At 43.1% G+C, this 18,021-nt stretch overlaps 1 protein-coding gene across 1 annotated transcript; it reads left to right on the forward strand.

Annotated features, from left to right (window-relative positions):
- The first annotated feature begins 420 nt into the window (after positions 1 to 420).
- Positions 421 to 9,261, forward strand: LOC103304658 (zinc finger protein 420-like). Its single transcript, XM_054710048.1, has 6 exons — positions 421 to 486; positions 1,755 to 1,881; positions 5,908 to 5,981; positions 7,060 to 7,333; positions 7,451 to 8,911; positions 8,999 to 9,261. Exons 1-6 carry the CDS (start codon positions 421 to 423, stop codon positions 9,259 to 9,261), a joined length of 2,265 nt encoding a protein of 754 aa, XP_054566023.1.
- The last annotated feature ends 8,760 nt before the right edge of the window (positions 9,262 to 18,021 follow it).

Consider the following 18,021-nt stretch of genomic DNA (forward strand, 5'->3'; position numbering starts at 1 on the left):
ATCACACTACCCAGAGGTCTCAGGTGTGCTGGGACTGATGTCTGTTACCAGCGCTACTGAAATCAGCTCTGGGTGGGCAGTGCAGGCTTCAGGAGTGAACTGGTTAAAGATGGCATAGGATGGGCCTCAGTGCGGGCTTTTTTGGGGGGACGTAAGGGGTGCTCTGTTGCGTTTGGTGTTTCAGGAAATGAGCACATGCTCTCACTGCTGTAGAAGTTTGTGGAAGTCTTTGGAAGGACAGACACATGAAGACAGAATAAAACACCTCACATGTAGGAGCTCATTGTTCCTGGCTCCTGGGATAAATGACAGGATGGGGTGGCCTTTTCCTCATTTCCAGGTTCTTCTGACTGAGTGTGAGGTGAGCTGATTAACAGGCTGTGCAGACGCCTTTGAAGGTACATTCTGTGACTCCTCAACATGTTGTCACCTGAGAAAACATCCCAGGTCAGAATCAGCAGCCGGGACCAGATGGCTGCTGCTCAGGTAAAAGACGTGTCCTGGTCAGAGGCTGTGTTTGCTCTTACACTAATATCTTCGGATTTAGTTCTCTACTGTTGATGTTTTGCCTTGCTAGTTTGTTTTCCTTTATTTCTTTCCTATTTTCTTGTGATAGTCAATATCAGCAGTTGCTATATTTCTCTCTCTCATTCTTGAGGTATATTTTTATTAATTGCAAAACGGAAGAGAGAGAGAGAGAGATAGTAACGTGAATGATGAGAGAGAATCATTGATTGGCTGCATTCTTCACGCCCCACACTGGGATCGGTTTGGCAACCTGGGCATGTGTCCTGACCAGTGACCTCTTGGTTATTAATGGCTCAGTGCTCAACCACTGAGGCAAACCTGCTGGACCAGGAGGGGGATCTTGTTCTGAGATTACCCATAGAAAATTTTCAAACAGGATTGTGGCTCCTGTATGTCCTTTTCCATAATAACTGTAGCCGAAACTGGTTTTTCCCAGCGGTTAGAGCGTTGGCCTGCGGACTGAAGGGTCCCAGGTTCGATTCCGGTCAAGGGCATGTACCTTGGTTGCGGGCACATCCCCTGTGGGGGGTGTGCAGGAGGCAATTGATGGATGTTTCTCTCTCATCGTTGTTTCTAGCTCTCTATCCTTCCCCCTTCCTCTTTGTAAAAAATCAAGAAAATACATTTTTATAAAATCTTCATAATAACTGTAAATTCCATTAACAAACCCCTTGAGATCAAAGTTATATATGAATTTTTCCTGTGTATTCATTTTCTGTGTATTCAGACATATGGCACGTGATCCGGTAACCTTGGTGTCACAAGTAACAAGTGAGCTTGTAACACAAGTGGAAACAGAGGCCCCGTCTCAGAACATGGATCAGCATCTGTATTTTCAGAAAAGTGCAGTCGTTTTTTTTCTGTGTTACACTTGAAGTGCTTTTATTTCAGACGCATCTTGACATTTCCCGCTGAGAAATATACACCACTGACCCTTAAGGTTGCAAAATCAGCACTCAGAAATCCACATGCCTGCGTCCATGCCCTAATTTTAAAGTTTATTTTCCTCAAAAGCGAAATCTGTACCATGGATTGTTAGATATGTGTCACCCTCATTTGTCAGTGTTGAAAAACACATCAGAGAACGTTACTGCGGCAAAGTGATCTTATTGGATGATTCAAGATACATCCGTAGGTCCAAACCTCTTCTCCTAACACTGTTTCCATGTTGGGTGACATTGTGAACTCTTCTGGTGACCTCTTGGTAAATGTGTCTTTTCTTTCAGGGACCACTGACTTTCAGAGATGTGGCCATAGATTTTACTCAGGAAGAATGGGAATGCCTGGACCCAGCTCAGCGGAAATTGTACATGGATGTGATGTTGGAGAACTACAGCAACCTGGCCTCCCTGGGTGAGGATGACTTCTTTCCTAAATTCTTATGCAGGGGTTTTGTTCCTTTTATTATTTTCTTTTTAAAAATATTTTATTAATTTTTTTTACAGAGAGGAAGGGGGATCAGTTTGGCAACCTGGGCATGTGTCCTGACCAATGACCTCTTGATTATTAATGGCTCTATTATTAATAGAAACATCGATGAGAGAGTAACATGGATCAGCTGCCTCCTGCACACCCCCTACTGGGGATGTGCCCACAACCAAGGTACATGCCCTTGACCGGAATCAAACCTGGGACCCTTCAGTTGGCAGGCGACGCTCTATCCACTGAGCCAAATCGGTTAGGACCCTTTTATTATTTTAACAAAGGTCCGGTGCACGAATTAGTGCACCAGTGGGGTTCCGAGGCCAGGCCTACGTGATTGGGCCAATACTATCTCTCCAACATCCCCAGAGAGGTCCCAGATTGTAAGAAGGCATAGGCCTGCCGAGGGAATCCAGCATGGTCAGGGAAAGACGTGGGAGGTTGACTAGCTGGGGAGGGACTGCGGGAGTGCTCCAGGGTGTGTCTACCCCTCTTTCACAGTCCCTAGCGGCTGGACCCCAGCAACAAGGTAACCTACCAGTCGGAGCATCTCTCCCCTGGTGGTCAGTGCATGTCATAGCGAGCAGTTGAGCTGCCTGAGCATATCATTAGCATAGTACGCTTTGATTGGTTGAACAGCGGACTGGTCAACCAGACACTTAGCATATTAGGCTTTTATTGTATAGGATATCTTTAGGGGGCTTCTGTTTTCTAGGGTAGATTCTTATGCTCTGTGTTGTGCATCGTATCTCTCAAAACTTCCATCTTACAAAAATCTCTATGTATTAAACCACTACTGAAGAAAAATGAAAAATAAATATCTTAAAAACAAAAAATAGAAAAAAAGGAAGGCTTGCTTTAAAATGAAGGCTTGCTTGTAACTACCTTTGTTTTGTTTGTTTGTTTGTTTTTTAATATATATATATATATAAAACGTGGACTACATTACATTATTCACCTGAGGGAAATCCTATAGTATCTGTCTGTTAATGACTTGTGTGCTTCAGTGAAAAAGTGTCATCAGTGTTTCTCTTTGTGGTATCAGGTGATAATATCTCTCTTTATTTTTTATCAGGATAGTATTGCATTACATGTACATGGTAAACTTTATTCGTTCATTCAACTATCCATGGACATTTGAGTTGCTTCCATCTAGTGCAGGCTCTTGTGAATAACATTGTAATGGACACAAATGTGTAAATGTCTCTTGCAGATCCTCTGTAAATATTTTTAAATATATACTTAGAAGTAGCATAGCAGCCAGCAGTATTTTATACTTTACAGCATAGAAATTATGCACCTTCTACATGAAGTAAACTGTTAATTATTTCACTTCTCTTTATGCTGTTATTCATGTAATTACGCACTTAATTTGCTATTTTGTATTTCTGTTATGATACAGGAATACAGCTAATTTGAGGGTTGGCTTTATATACCATGTTTTGAGAAATTCATTGGATTTATATATATTTTTAGAAATGTGTAGTCTGTGATTTGCAATACATAATTCTGTCACCTATTAACAGAGATACTTTTATTATTTTCTAAGATCAACTTACTTTCTTTGCTTTTCTTTATTTATTTTTTTTGTGACCATGGGAGCTACTTAAAAGATTTTAAGGCTATAACAATATACTTTTTAAAAAAAAACAAAAACGTTTTTATGATTTTTAGAAAGAGAGGAAGGGAGAGGAATAGAGAAATAGAAACATTGATGAGAGAGAAACATCATCAATCAGCTGCCTCATGCACGACCCCTACTGGGGATCAAGCCTGCAACCCAGGCATGTACCTTGACCAGGAATCGAACCAGTGACCTCTTGCTTCCTGGGTTGATGCCCAACCACTGAACAACACTGGCCAGGTTATAACAGTATACTTTAATATGTTAAGCACTCAGACTATTTTGTCTTCCGGATGGAAAGTATAGTGTCAGTCACTGGTGACTGACATGGCGCAAGTGTGCTACTTGCCCTCTCTTCCTCTGTACCCACTTAAGTTATTGCTATCATATTATCTTTTACATTGTGTGTCTTCTAGCTGAGATTTAAGATTTTATTCCTTTTATTTATTTTTTTTAAGAAAAATATTTTTCAAGAAGTTATTTTTTCATATGCTTTTAGGATTGTGTTCTGGAATTCATGATATTTTCATTGTTTGTTTTTTTTTACCTGTTCTCAGGTTTATATTATATTCTACTTAGAATTCAGTGAGCTGCTTGTATTTGAATGTCTCTTTCTCCAATTGTCATGATCTTCAACTGTTAATTTTTTATATAAGCTACCTAATCCTTTTCATTATTTTGTCTTTATGGAGTCCCCTTGGAGGTTGATTTGTGTGTTAGGAGTCCCTTAGGTTCCCTTCATATTTCCACATGTTTATTAGCTTCCCTGAATCAAAATTTTTAATGAATTATGTACAAATTCTATGATTTTTTTAAATTTTACTTTTAAATAGTCTTTATTGATTTCAGAGAGGAAAGAAAGGGAGAGATAGAAACATGAACGAGGAGAGAGTATCCTCAATTGGCTGCTTCCTGCACAATTGGGGATTGAGCCTTCAACCAGGCCTGTGCCCCGACCTGGAACCAAACCATGACGTCTTGGTTCATAAGTCGAAGCTCAATCACTGAGCCACCACTGCCAGGCCAATTCTTTGATTTTTCAAGTTGATAACATTTTTCATTGGTGCTTCTACTGTACTTTTTAATTTGGGTGTTTTGTTTTTGTTTCAGTTTCCCCTTTCCGTGTGGCATTTGCAGAATACTTTCTTTCTCATTGTATTTTTATTTTGGTTATATAATATTTTGGTGATGTTATATAGTTGTCTTTTTTTTCTACTCTTTGTCTTTAAGATATTTATTTTTCATTTTTCTTAAGGCATTTAATATATTTCCATTAATGTATGGCCCGTTTGATTACATTTATTTTGTGTTTCTGGTGGGACATTTTTTCTGTTTCTTTGCATGACTTGCTATCTGTCAGGTCGCCGAAGGAGGAACGCACAAGGCCATAGCAGTAAGGGATTACGAATTTTTTCAATCATCCACACACCAGGCAGCTGAGCCTGGATGGCTCCAGCACCCAGTGATAAGAGTCACTGGCTTTTAAACGATTTTTGGCCAGCTTTTTCCAGAGTGGAGACTTCTTTTTGCATACCCGGAGGGGGAGAGAATGGAATGTGGTCACCACAAGTGAAATGGTCAAAGGGAATGTCCATAGTGACGTGACTGGGAAAGCCAGATCCCAGCGGAGGCATATCAATTCATTTGCTCGATCAATCCTAACAATATCTTTTGTTGAGATTTCAGAAACAGGCTTTTGAGCCTGCTTTCTATAGGAGGAAACAAATAATAACCTTCTATGGAACAAAGTGTAGTTTCGGTCAACACTCTTTTAAGGATCTGTATTCTTGGTTCAGTTGTCTGTTTCAGTTGGAAATGTCTGTTTCTTTCTCAGGCCCACGGTGTCTTTTCAGGCTTCACATACATCTTCAGTATTACAGTCTTTGTGGTGAATACCTCATTGTTTCTTAATAGCAGCCGCTACAGGGCACTCACTCTGTACTGCCATTCTGTTCGCACTCGGTGTCATGCACAACAGATACTTGTTATTGAAGAGGCTTCAAAACAGGTAGATCATTCAACACGCACTTCCCTCATCTCTCTGTCTCCAGTGAAGAAACTGGGAGTTGGGAGTGTTCTGATAATATTACCATTGTGTTCCAGGGGGTTTGAACTGGTATCATTGGCAAATGTAAGCAACTCTTTGTCCCACTTTTTTTTTTTTTTTCTTTGTCCCACTTTTATGGGACTTTTCCTCATGGTAACTATCTTGAGCTTTCTTTGAATTCTTCACTTGCATTTGGAGTACTCAAAAATGTCATTTGCCCTATACTTGCTGGTAATTTCAAAGTGCACTCATCTGATTGCCAAATTAAAAATTTGTTTTCTTTCAGCTATGTCTTCTGAAGATAACCAGGCCTTTTTGCTAACGCCTGGAATTCAAGATTTATTCTCTGAAATTATACTGGTAAGATATAAAAGGTGTGGTTTTGATAATGTACACTTAATGAAAGCCTTGGAATTTGAGGAAGAATGTGATGAGAAGAGGGGATGTTAATACAAACCAAACTAACCTGGAATGATTATTCATAATACGATTCTTGTTAACTAAAGGGGTCAAGTGTACTATACATAAAGTGGTTTCCCACTTTAAAGTCAGTTACATTGGCAGATCAGTGTGTTTGCACATGATGGTTGAAAACAACATTTTACTGTTATGTATCCTTAGAAAGGAAATCTGGAAAACGAGGAGCTAACAGTCTGTGGTTATATAATGATTAGAATTGTTTAAAATGTAAGGTGGGCCCTGACCATTTTTGGTTCAGTGGATAGAGCGTTGACCTGCAGACTCAAGGGTCCCAGGTTCGATTCCAGTCAAGGGCATGTAAGTTGGTTGCAGGCACATACCCAGTGGGGAGTGTGCAGGAGGCAACTGATCGGTGTTTCTCTCTCATTGATGTTTCGAACTCTCTATCCCTCTCCCTTCCTCTCTGTAAAATATCAATAAAATATATTTTAAAAATAAAATGTAGGTTGGGATTAAACTTTCAGGCATTTATTTCTAAAATTTAGATACTTATAATGTTCCTATAAAATTAAAATCTCAATTTGGCAATCTGATGATTTTTTAAAATATGTATTTTTATTGATTTCAGAGAGGAAGGGAGAGGGAGAGAGAGAAACATCAATAATGATAGACAATTATTGAATGGCTGCCGCCTGCATGCCCCCTATTGGGACCTAGTCTGAACCCTGGCATGTGCCCTAACAGGGAATTGAACCATGATCTCCTGATTCATACATCAATGCTCAACCACTGAGCCCCGCTGGCTGGGCAGGTTAGCAATCTTTTAAACAAGGATTCATTATTCTTACTCAAACAATTTTTTTTAATGTTTTGTCTATAATTTCAATAAATTGGGAACGCTTTTTTACACAACTTTCATGGTTTAATGAGAATCACAAAATGGTTCTTAATGCATCAAGTGTACATGTTTCTTGAACTTATAGCTGTCATTAAAGGTCTTTCTATCTCCCATCACCAGGAGAATAAATATAATGGAGACACAAGTTGTCAATGGAACGAACATTGGAAAAACTTTAAGCAAGGGTCATATCTTAATAATCAAGAGACAATTGAGCTTGCAGAGGACCATTTTAAAAGTAGAAAAGTCTTTGACCAAATGTCCAATCACCATATAGGTCAGGTCTTGCATATTGTGGAGAAGACACACAAAGGATATAAATATGTCAAATCATTTCTGGATTCTTCAAATTACACTAAGGAGAATATTCATGCTGGGGAACAAGCTTACGCAGGTAATACATGTGGTAAAATCTTCAGTCAAATATTCAGTCCAAATAGACTGCAAAAAATCCATAGTGAAGAAAAACATAAATATAAAAATTCTAATAAAACATCCAATTGGCCTTCAGGTTGTACTCAACATGAAAGAATTCAGACTGTAGAGAAGCCTTACAAATGTAAAGCATGTGGCAAAGTCTTTAAATGTCATTTAACTCTTACTGTACATGAGGGAAGAATTCATAATAAGGCAAAACTTTATAAATTCAGGGAAAATGGAAGAGGCTTTAGTCAGTCCTTAAATCATACTGAACATCATAGAAATCGTAGGGAAGAAAAATCTTATAAATGTTCAGAATGTGGCAAAGCCTTTAGCCGACCCTCAAAACTTATTCTTCATCAGAGAATTCACACTGGAGAGAAACCTTACAAATGTAGAGAATGTAGCAAAGCCTTTAGTCATTACTCCTCCCTTAATCGTCATAAGACTATTCATACTAGAGAGAAGCCTTACAAATGTACAGAATGTGGCAAAGCATTCAGCGATTGCTCATCCCTTACTAATCATCAGAGAATTCATACTGGAGAGAAGCCTTATAAATGTAGAGAATGTAGCAAAGCCTTTAGCCAGCCCTCCTCCCTTAATCGTCATCAGATTATTCATTCTGGAGAGAAGCCTTACAAATGTACAGAATGTTGCAAAGCATTCAACAATTGCTCATCCCTTACTAATCATCAGAGAATTCATACTGGAGAGAAGCCTTATAAATGTAGAGAATGTGACAAAGCCTTTAGCCGACACTCAACCCTTATTCATCATCAGAGAATTCATACTGGAGAAAAACCTTACAAATGTAAAGAATGTGGTAAAGACTTTAGACAGCCCTCAAGTCTTATTATTCATCAGAGAATTCACACTGGAGAGAAACCTTATAAATGTAGAGAATGTGGCAAAGCTTTCAGTGATTCCTCATCCCTTACTAGTCATCAGAGAATTCATTCCGGAGAGAAGCCTTATAAATGCTTAGAATGTGGCAAAGCCTTTAGCCGACCCTCAAAACTTATTCTTCATCGGATAATTCACACTGGAGAGAAACCTTACAAATGTAGAGAATGTGGCAAAGCCTTAGGTCATTACTCCTCCCTTAATCGTCATAAGACTATTCATACTGGAGAGAAGCCTTATAAATGTACTGAATGTGGTAAAGCGTTCAGTGAGTCCGCAACCCTTAATCGACATCAGAGAGTTCATACAGGAGAGAAGCCATATAAATGTAGAGAATGTGAGAAAGCCTTTAGCCGACCCTCAACCCTTATTCTTCATCAGAGAATTCACACTGGAGAGGAACCTTATAAATATAGAGAAAGTGGCAAAACCTTTGGCAGGTGCTCAAACCTTACTGCACATCAGAGAATGTACACTGGAGAGAAGCCTCATAAATGTAGAGAATGTGGAAAAGCATTCATCAGCCATAGAAATCTTACTACACATAACCGTATTCATACTGGAGAGAAACCATACAAATGTGGAGAATGTGGCAAAGCTTTCAGCCAGTCCTCGCACCTTAGTAATCATCAGAGAATTCATACTGGTGAGAAGCCTTTTAAATGTAAAGAATGTGGCAAAGACTTTAGGCAGTCCTCATCCCTTATTTGTCATCAAAGAGTTCATACAGGAGAAAAGCCTTATAAATGTAGAGAATGTGGCAAAGCCTTTAGCCAGTCCTCATCCCTTACTTGTCATCAGAGAATTCACACTGGAGAGAAGCCTTATAAATGTACAGAATGTGGCAAAGCCTTCCGTGTTCTATCATTCCTTACTTATCACCAGAGAGTTCACACTGGAGAGAAACCTTATAAATGTACAGAATGTGGCAAAGCCTTTAGCCACTCCTCATCCCTTACATGTCATCAGAAAGTTCATACTAGAGAGAAGCCATGAGAATGTGGCAAAGCCTTTAGCCATTCCTCATCCCTTATTAATCAAGAGAGAGTTCACACTTGAGAGAAACCATATACCAGGTAAGTGTAGAGAACGTGGCAAATCCTTTGGCAGCTCCTCAGGCCTTACTAAGCATCAGAGAGTTTATTCTGGAGAGAAGCCTTGTAAATGTAGAAAATGTAACACAGCCTTTCATCAGTGTTCCTGCCTTACTGCACAACAGAGTTCATACTTGAGAGAAGACTTACTGATGTGAGGAATGTCATAAGTCCTTTACCAACTGTGAGAACTTACTGAACATCACAGATTTCATACTGGCAGGAAGCCTTATGAATGTGAAAAAATGTAGAAAATCCTTTGTATCTGAGAAACTTCATACTAAAGAGAGTCCTTACAAATGTAGAGTCGTACACACAGCTCAAATTTTACTGAATAGCAAACTTTTATAGTGGAGGTAAGGCTTAGATGGTAAAAAATGTGAGAAAGCCTTTAACCTGAGGTCTAACCTACTCAACATTTTAGGAATCATTCTAAAGAGAAAGAGCAATAAAATAAAGTTATCATCCAAAGATTTACCCATGGTTTATCATTGAGAATGATCAAATAAGGTCTGACAAATCACGAGGCATATGTCTAAGTGTGTATCTTCATTTATATGTCATACAACATCTGATAATTATTACTGGATAGAAGCCCAGCAGATACAAAGAATGTGACAAAGCTTACTCAGTATGCAAACCTTACCCGACATCAGAATTCATACTGGAGAGAAACAATACAAATGTAAACAATGTCTTGAAGTCTTTAATCATTTGCAGCTTATTCCTCACATTGGAATTCATTGTAGTGGAAAACCTTAAAATTGAATGTGGGAAATTCTATAGTGGGTCCTACAACCTCAGACAATGTTAAGGATTGTAATTGGGTAGAAATTCTACATTCATGATATAGAAGAGAGGACATTTGTTCAAAATATAGTTTACAAAAGTCCAAAGAATTTATGCCTTAAAGTGACTTTAAAGTAAAAACTTGACGCAAGTATGTAATTGATAACGGATTTTAAAGCATCACTGAATTCATACTAGATAGGTAGCCAAAATGATTTTAGGTATTGCTCTTAATCAGAATGTTTCTTACACAGTGTACCCCAAACTTTAAATGTAGTTAGGTAATATTTGTGTACTTAACACTTTGCACTCGCTTGCTTTTTTCTCGATTCCTTTATTCTACTTAGGATTTAATTTTTTAAATACCCCAGATTTTACAAAGCGCGGCAGTAGAATAAAAAACTGGAGTTTCTTTTCATACAAACTTATTTATTTTGACTTTTTTATATTTCAAATTATTGATACATTCAAAGAGTAATTTTAATCTCGACATCTGTGTGCAAAAGGTTAAATATATCAAGAGAATTGTTTCCATATGTACAATTTATTACAGTGTTACCTATTTTATGTTGAAATCATTTGAGGTATTTTGAGAAGGAAATATTAATGTGATTCTGTTCCCATATCACTTGATGCTGCTATGTGTTATTCCTGGTGTATGTGTGAAGTCATGAGGTTGATTGTTTCTGCCTTAAAGATCTGTGAGGTGTTGTATGTTATATGGACTTTACTTATGCACATTTTTCCATGGAATGTTGGATACATTGTAAGGTGCACATTTTTTCTATTAGAGAATTACACTATTGAATGAAACTTTAAAATAGTTCTTGAGTTTTATAAAGGATGTCATCAAAGTTACTTCCTATTCTGTGCCATTTTGTTCTGATGAAAACTGTGGGTGCATGTCCATTTGTGGTTTTGATGTTTAGGTGAATGGAAGTACACTCAGGACAGTGCTGTTTTTGTAATAGGTTTTCCATAATTAAGAGGAATATTGCAATACCTGTGAAATTGTTGTACCCAGGACGCAGAATCGGCATGAACTCTGCATTTGGAGAGAGGATACCTTTGCCAGGCTGAATGCAGAAAAATTAATTCTATTTTTTTCATTTCCTATTTCTTGTTCCTCTCTGTTTTTTCACTTTGTCTTCTAGGCTACCATTCTTTTTGCAGTGCTATGGACACAGCATTTAAAGCTCTTCCTGTCCCACATAAGCCCCTCAAGCCCATGTAGCTTCTGCTCAGTTTTTTGGAGTTTTAATAAAGCAATGACTGACAGTAGAATTTGGGGAATATTTTGCTTTATTTCATGAAGTAGGTAGCCCACCACTCGTGTTGTCTTGCGGACACCTATAGTTGTCTTTTATAGTTTTTAATATGAATATGAATTTTTGGAATTCCACAAATTGGCATCTGTGTACTTTTAATTAGAATGATTTTTCTTCGTTTTCATTAGAAACCTTAAGAATTTCTCAGTGTTACCCTAACTGGTTTGGCTCAGTGGATAGAGCATCGGCCTGCGGACTCAAGGGTCCCAGGTTCGATTCTGGTCAAGGGCATGTACCTTGGTTGTAGGCACATCCCCAGTAGGGGGTGTGCAGGAGACAGCTGATTGATGTTTCTCCCTCATTGATGTTTCTAACTCTCCCTCTCCCTTCCTCTCCGTAAAAAAGCAATAAAATATGTTTTTTTAAAAAAGAATTTCTCAGTGTTACATCAATAACTTGTTTATTGGGATGGGATTAGCCCATGTTAAACAAGTTTTATTCTCACTTTTCTGAATGTAGCCCAATATTGGTCATTCTTTCTAGAGCAGTGGTTCTCAACCTTTCTAATGCCATGACCCTTTAATACAGTTCCTCATGTTTTAGTGACCCCCAACCATAAAATTATTTTCGTTGCTACTTCATAACTGTAATTTTGCTATTGTTACTAATCATAATGTAAATATCTGTGTTTTCCGATGGTCTTAGGCTCAACAGCAGCGGTTCTTAACCTGTGGGTCGCGGCCCACAGGTTGAGAACCACTGGCAGGGTCACCTAAGACTATCGGAAAACACAGATATTTACATTACGATTCGTAACAGTAGCAAAATTACAGTTATGAAGTAGTAACGAAAATAATTTTGTGGTCGAAGGTCACCATAACGAGGAATTATATTAAAGGGTCGCAGCATTAGAAGGTTGAGAACCACTGTGGGAAACCCAGAGGTTATGGCAGCTTTGCAGTTGAAACCTTTTATTTTGGATGCAAAGTTATTTTGTATACCTGACCAGAGGTATGTCCTTTGGCATTAGCTGTCCCTGGAGTGTTTACCAAGCCATGACTGTAAGTTCCAGGGACAGCAAGATAGCACATATTGAAATGAAAGCCCCACATTTATTACTTCTCCAGGATCCAGTGCTGTATTTGTACAAGATGGTAAACATCAGTTCCTATGCATGTGCCCACCCAGAGGACTGACAAATTCATTACAGAAACAAGATGTTCAATATTCTTTTACTCTACTTTCTGACATACCCATGGACCACTCTTATGTATATCTTGATTTTTTTTAATAGATTTTATTGATTTTTTACAGAGAGGAAGGGAGAGGGAGAGAGCGTTAGAAACATCAACGAGAGAGAAACATCAGTCAGCTGCCTCCTGCACACCCCCTTACTGGGGATGTGCCCACAACCAAGGTACGTGCCCTTAATCTGAATCGAACCTGGGACCCTTGAGTCTGCAGGCCAATGCTCTATCCACTGAGCCAAACTGGTTGGAGTTATATCTTGATATTTTGTGAGTAGGACTCATCTGGACCAGGGGCTTTGTAAATTTGTTCTGTTAAAGGACATACTATGGGATCCAGATCATTCAAATAATTCAATCCCATGTAGACAATAGTTGCGTTTTCTGATACTGTAGTGAGGAATGTTGAGGAGATATATTGATACAAAATACACATATGGTCTTTTTATTTTTTATTTTTTTTCACATGGCCATTAGAAAAATAGATGAAGCAGACACTGTCCCTTGGGTTAGAGGGCATTCTGTCTTCATTTATTTCCAGAATGTATATTCTGCTTTGCAGTGAAAAGTTCTAAATCAGAGATTTCAATTTTTTTTTCTTGTGGCAGACATGAACTAATTACTGAAATTCAGTGGTACACTGAAATATATATTTTGCCAATCTTACAAAAAAATCTGCTTTTGATTCATGCGTACCACACATCTATTACCATGTTAGCTCTTGTCACTTATTTTATTCGACAATCTACTGGGTATGTACTTTGTTCTATTGACTAAACACCCAGGGGTGGCTTGTTCTAAAAAGTCTTGCAGAGGAGAAACCAAGATGGCGGCATAGGTTAAACACCTAACCTACAGCCGGGCACAACAATTTCAAAAATACAACTAAAAGTCAAAACGGACATCATCCAGAACCACAGGAAAGCTGGCGGACTGAAATGCCCACAACTAGACGGAAAGAGAAAACCACAAGGATAATCAGAGGAGCCGTAAAAGCCTGAGGTATGGAGACACGGGCAGAGACACGAGCACGCGCGCGTGCGGGGAGGACAGAGCCGGAGAGGAAGGGGCGGCTGACGGCCTGGCCGGTGTTCACTAGCAGGAAGGAGATAAAAGCTCCAGATTGCGCTGAACACCAGCTCTGACTGCACTGAACCCCAGTTCCGGGCTAAACCCTGGGAAGCCAGGCGCACGCTGGGGGAATGAATCTGGGCTGTGGGGCGCAGGCACAGAGGAGCAGCGGAAGGCAGAGCTCCAGAGGCGCGCACGGGAAGGTGCGCAGAGGAGGGAAGGTTGCCTGTGCCGCTGAATTGCCCTGCTGGGAAGGAGACAAAAGCGCCAGACTGCGCTGGGACCCAGTTCCAACTACACTGAAATCCAGTTCCAGGCGAGAATCTGGGAATCCAGATTCATTAGGGGAGAGACTAGACTGTTTGGCAGTGGGCGAAACTCCAGGGCGCGTTTCTCTCAGAGGTGTTCGCAAGGAGTACAGAGGGACACAGACACAGGAACCTCATAGGGCGGAGCTGACAGGAAGCCAAGGTTGTAGGCTCCACCCTGTAACTCCGCCCCATCCAAGCTGAGCACAGAGGCTTTTCCCTGCTGAGTGCCTCAGGCAGTAGCTGACCTACACTCCATTGGAGACCCAGAAACGAGGGCATCTAGTGGTCGGTGTGAGATGACACCAGATTTCAACCACTAGCATAAGGGATACATTCAAGAGGCAGACTCAGTGAGCGCCAAAGCATTGCTGCACCAAGACCCGGCCCATAAACATGTGTCCTGCACAGCAACTCTTCCTATATAGACAAAGAGAGTCCTCACGGCCAATTGGCCTGGAGGACAATTCCTCCCAGTGACACCAACAACAATCAACACTTAACTATACAAAGGAGGACCAAGATGGAGGCATAGGGCGGAAGCCTGATCGTTGCCTACCACAACAATTTTGAGACTACGCCGGGAGAGCAGAGCAGACACCATCCAGAACCACCGGAGGGCTGGCTGAGCAGATGCTCTACAACTAGAATAAAAGAGAGGGGTATGCGGGATGATGCTGATGCCGGTGACCCAAAGTCCACACTTTAAGAACTACAGCTCAGGCGACACAATGGCGGCCTGGAACGTGCTCGGCGCAGTTCCCCCGGCGGTCTCCGGCTGAGGGGACGGCTCCACTCGCTGCCGAGCACGGACAGACGAGCCCCTGGGAGACATGGGGTGGGAGACTCTGCGCTTGCTGACCTCCGAGTCCTTCAAGAATCTCAACGCCCCGGAAGCGGCCTGGTGCGCACGCTCGGCGACCAGCCACCGCTGCAGACCCAAGGGCCGACGCAGCGACACCGGACCAGCCCGCCGCTGTGCACCGGGCACACCGGAGCTTCGCCGAGCCCGCCGCCCAACTAGTTCTGCGGCAGCCGCCCTGGAGCTCTGAGAAAATGGCCGAAGGAATTGCTGAGAGGGAATTGACCAACAGGAATTGGGATCAAGAAGACGAAACCCCGCTGAGACCCGTGTCCGGGCGAGGCTGCGAGCCTCTGGGCTCGGGTGTGGTCACACGCCCTTGGGTCTAGGTGAGGCCTCACGCCCCTGGGTTTGGATGAGGCCACGCGCCCCTGGGTCCAAGTGAATCCGGGTTCGGGTGAGGCCATGCGCCCCTAGGTCCGGGTGAAGCTGAATCCTGGGTCCGGGTGAAGCCGTGTGCCCCTGGATCCGGGTAAGGCTGGGTCCCGGGTCTGGGTGAGGCCGTGCGCCCCTGGAACCGGGTGAGGCCACGTGCCCCTGGGTCTAGGTGAAGCTATATCCCGGGTCTGGGTGAGGCCACGCGCCGCTGGACCCGGGTGAGGCTGGGTCCCTGGGCCCGGGTGAAGCTGAATCCTGGGTCCGGGTGAGGCCGTGTGCCCCTGGATATGGGTAAGGCTGGGTCCCGGGTCCGGGTGAGGCCACGCGCCCCTGGGTCCTGGTGAGGCCACGTGCCCCTGGGTCTAGGTGGAGCTAGATCCCGGGTCCGGGTGAGGCCGTGTGCCCCTGGATCCGGGTGAGGCTGGGTCCCGGGCCCAGGTGAGGCCATGTGCCCCTGGGTCCGGGTGAGGCCACGCGCCCCTGGGTCCGGGTGAGGCCATGTGTCCCTGGATCTGGGTGAGGCCACGCTCCTCTGGGTCTGGGTGAAGCTGGGTCCCGGGTCCGGGTGAGGCCTCGCGCACCTAGGTCCGGGTGAGGCCACGCGCCTCTGGGTCTGGGAGAGGCCACGCGCCCCCGGGTCCAGGTGAGGCTGTGTGTCCCTGGATCCGGGTGAGGCTGGGTCCCGGGTCTGGGTGAGGCCTCGCGCACCTCGGTCTGGGTGAGGCCACGCGCCCCTGGGTCTGGGAGAGGCCATGTGCCCCTGGATCCGGGTGAGGCCATGTGCCCCTGGATCCGGGTGAGGCCACATGCCCCTGGGTCAGGGTGAGGCCACGCTCCTCTGGCTCCCGGTGAAGTCGGATCCCGGGTCCGGGTGAGGCTGTGTGCCCCTGGGTCTGGGTGAGGCCACGCGCCCCTGGGTCTGGGGGAGGCCACGCGCCCCTGGGTCCGGATGAAGCTAGATCCCGGGTCTGGGTGAGGCCGTGTGCCCCTGGATCCGGTTGATGCTGGGTCCCGGGTCCGGGTGAGGCCGCGCACACCTAGGTCCGGGTGAGGCTACGCGCCCCTGGGTCTGGGAGAGGCCATGCGCCCCTTGGTCCGGGTGAGGCCTCGCACCCCTGGGTTCGGGTGAAGCTGGATCCTGGGTCCAGTTGAGGCCGTGTGCCCCTGGATCCGGGTGAGGCTGGGTCCCGGGCCCGGGTGAGGCCACGCGCCCCCTGGGTCTGGGTGAGGCCACGTGCCCCTGAGTCCGGGTGAAGCCGTGCCCCTGGGTCCGGCCGAGACAAACCAGAGGGAGTCGGACCTCTGTTACCACCATTTGTCCACCATCCAGAGCTGAGGGGTCAGTGCTGACATGTACACATAAGGAACTGGTGGACATTGAAATTGGGTCTCAAAAGAACTGTTGGTCCAGAAAGAAACTCACTACAGACTGATTCATTTGCCTGTCAGCATAACTATTATTGCTCGTCTCACATTCAGTTCTTATAAGTATATCTCTAGTGACACATGATCTCGCTCATCTAGGGGAAATGATGAACAACATAGACTGAGGAACAAGAACAGAACCAGAAACAAGGAGGCATCGATCGGACTATCGGGCCTCAGAGGGAGGATAGGGGAGGTTGGGAGGAGGGGGGAGAGATCAACCAAAGGACTTGTGTGCATGCATATGAGCCTATCCAATGGTTAAGTTCAACAGGGGGTTGGGGCATGCGTGGGGAGGGGGGTGGGATGGGAATGGGGGGATGAGGACAAATATGTGACACCTTAATCAATAAAGAAATTAAAAAAAAAAAGTCTTGCAGCACACGAGTTTGCCTGTGTGACACTCCAGTTGATAATCACAGCTGTCAACATATAAAATTCATCTTTTCTACTGTGTCATTTAAGACCACTTTTTCCTTATTGATTTGTCTGGGATACCTATCCATTGATGTGAATGGGAAGTTAAAGTTCCCTACAATATCTGTACTAATTAATTTTTAAAATGCCAATAACTATATACCTGTCAGTATTCATTCGCAATATAAATAGGTTAGCTGCTTCAACCAGAAGCCACAGGGTAGCTCAATGTAAAAGGAAAGAAGACCTTTACATATGCTGTCGACATGACACCCACTTCAGATGAAAAACAGAATGAAAATAAAGGGTTGGAGAAAAGTTATTTCATCTTTACCTTTGGGCCCCAAAGAAACTCCTCTGCAGAGAAGGTTGCTATAATGAGAGCTCCAATCCTGGACGGTGGACATTTAATAGGCATGAGGATAACCGTGCTCATGACCCCTGTGGGAGCGCTGACTTTGAGTGAAGGCAGCACATACAGCGTGTTTCAATGCCCAGAAAGTTGTGAAAGGAGCTGGAGCAGGTCAGAGCAGGCCTGCTGGGAACCTCAGGTAAAGATGCCACTCTTTTATGTGATTTAATTGATGGCTTTACAGTCTCTTTCTGAAGTTTGGAAATCCAATAAAGAGAGGGGCGGGGTGGGAACCTACCCTTGGTGGATAAAAAGTGATTTCATGGAAATGAAAATTTTAAAATGCTGGGGAGGCAATACTAATGTCAGAAAAAAATATACAATTCGAAAGAGAGGCCATAATAATAGATACTTCCTAATGATAAAGGGATCAACTTATCAATAGGATAAAAACCCTTGTAAACACTTATGGATGCAAAGTAGGGGGACCTGAGTAAATAACGCAGGTGGACGTGAAGGCCGAGATTGATCTTTCCTCCTGGGAT

This window comes from Eptesicus fuscus, chromosome 21 (genome assembly GCF_027574615.1).
Source record: "Eptesicus fuscus isolate TK198812 chromosome 21, DD_ASM_mEF_20220401, whole genome shotgun sequence".
Classification (NCBI taxonomy): domain Eukaryota; kingdom Metazoa; phylum Chordata; class Mammalia; order Chiroptera; family Vespertilionidae; genus Eptesicus; species Eptesicus fuscus.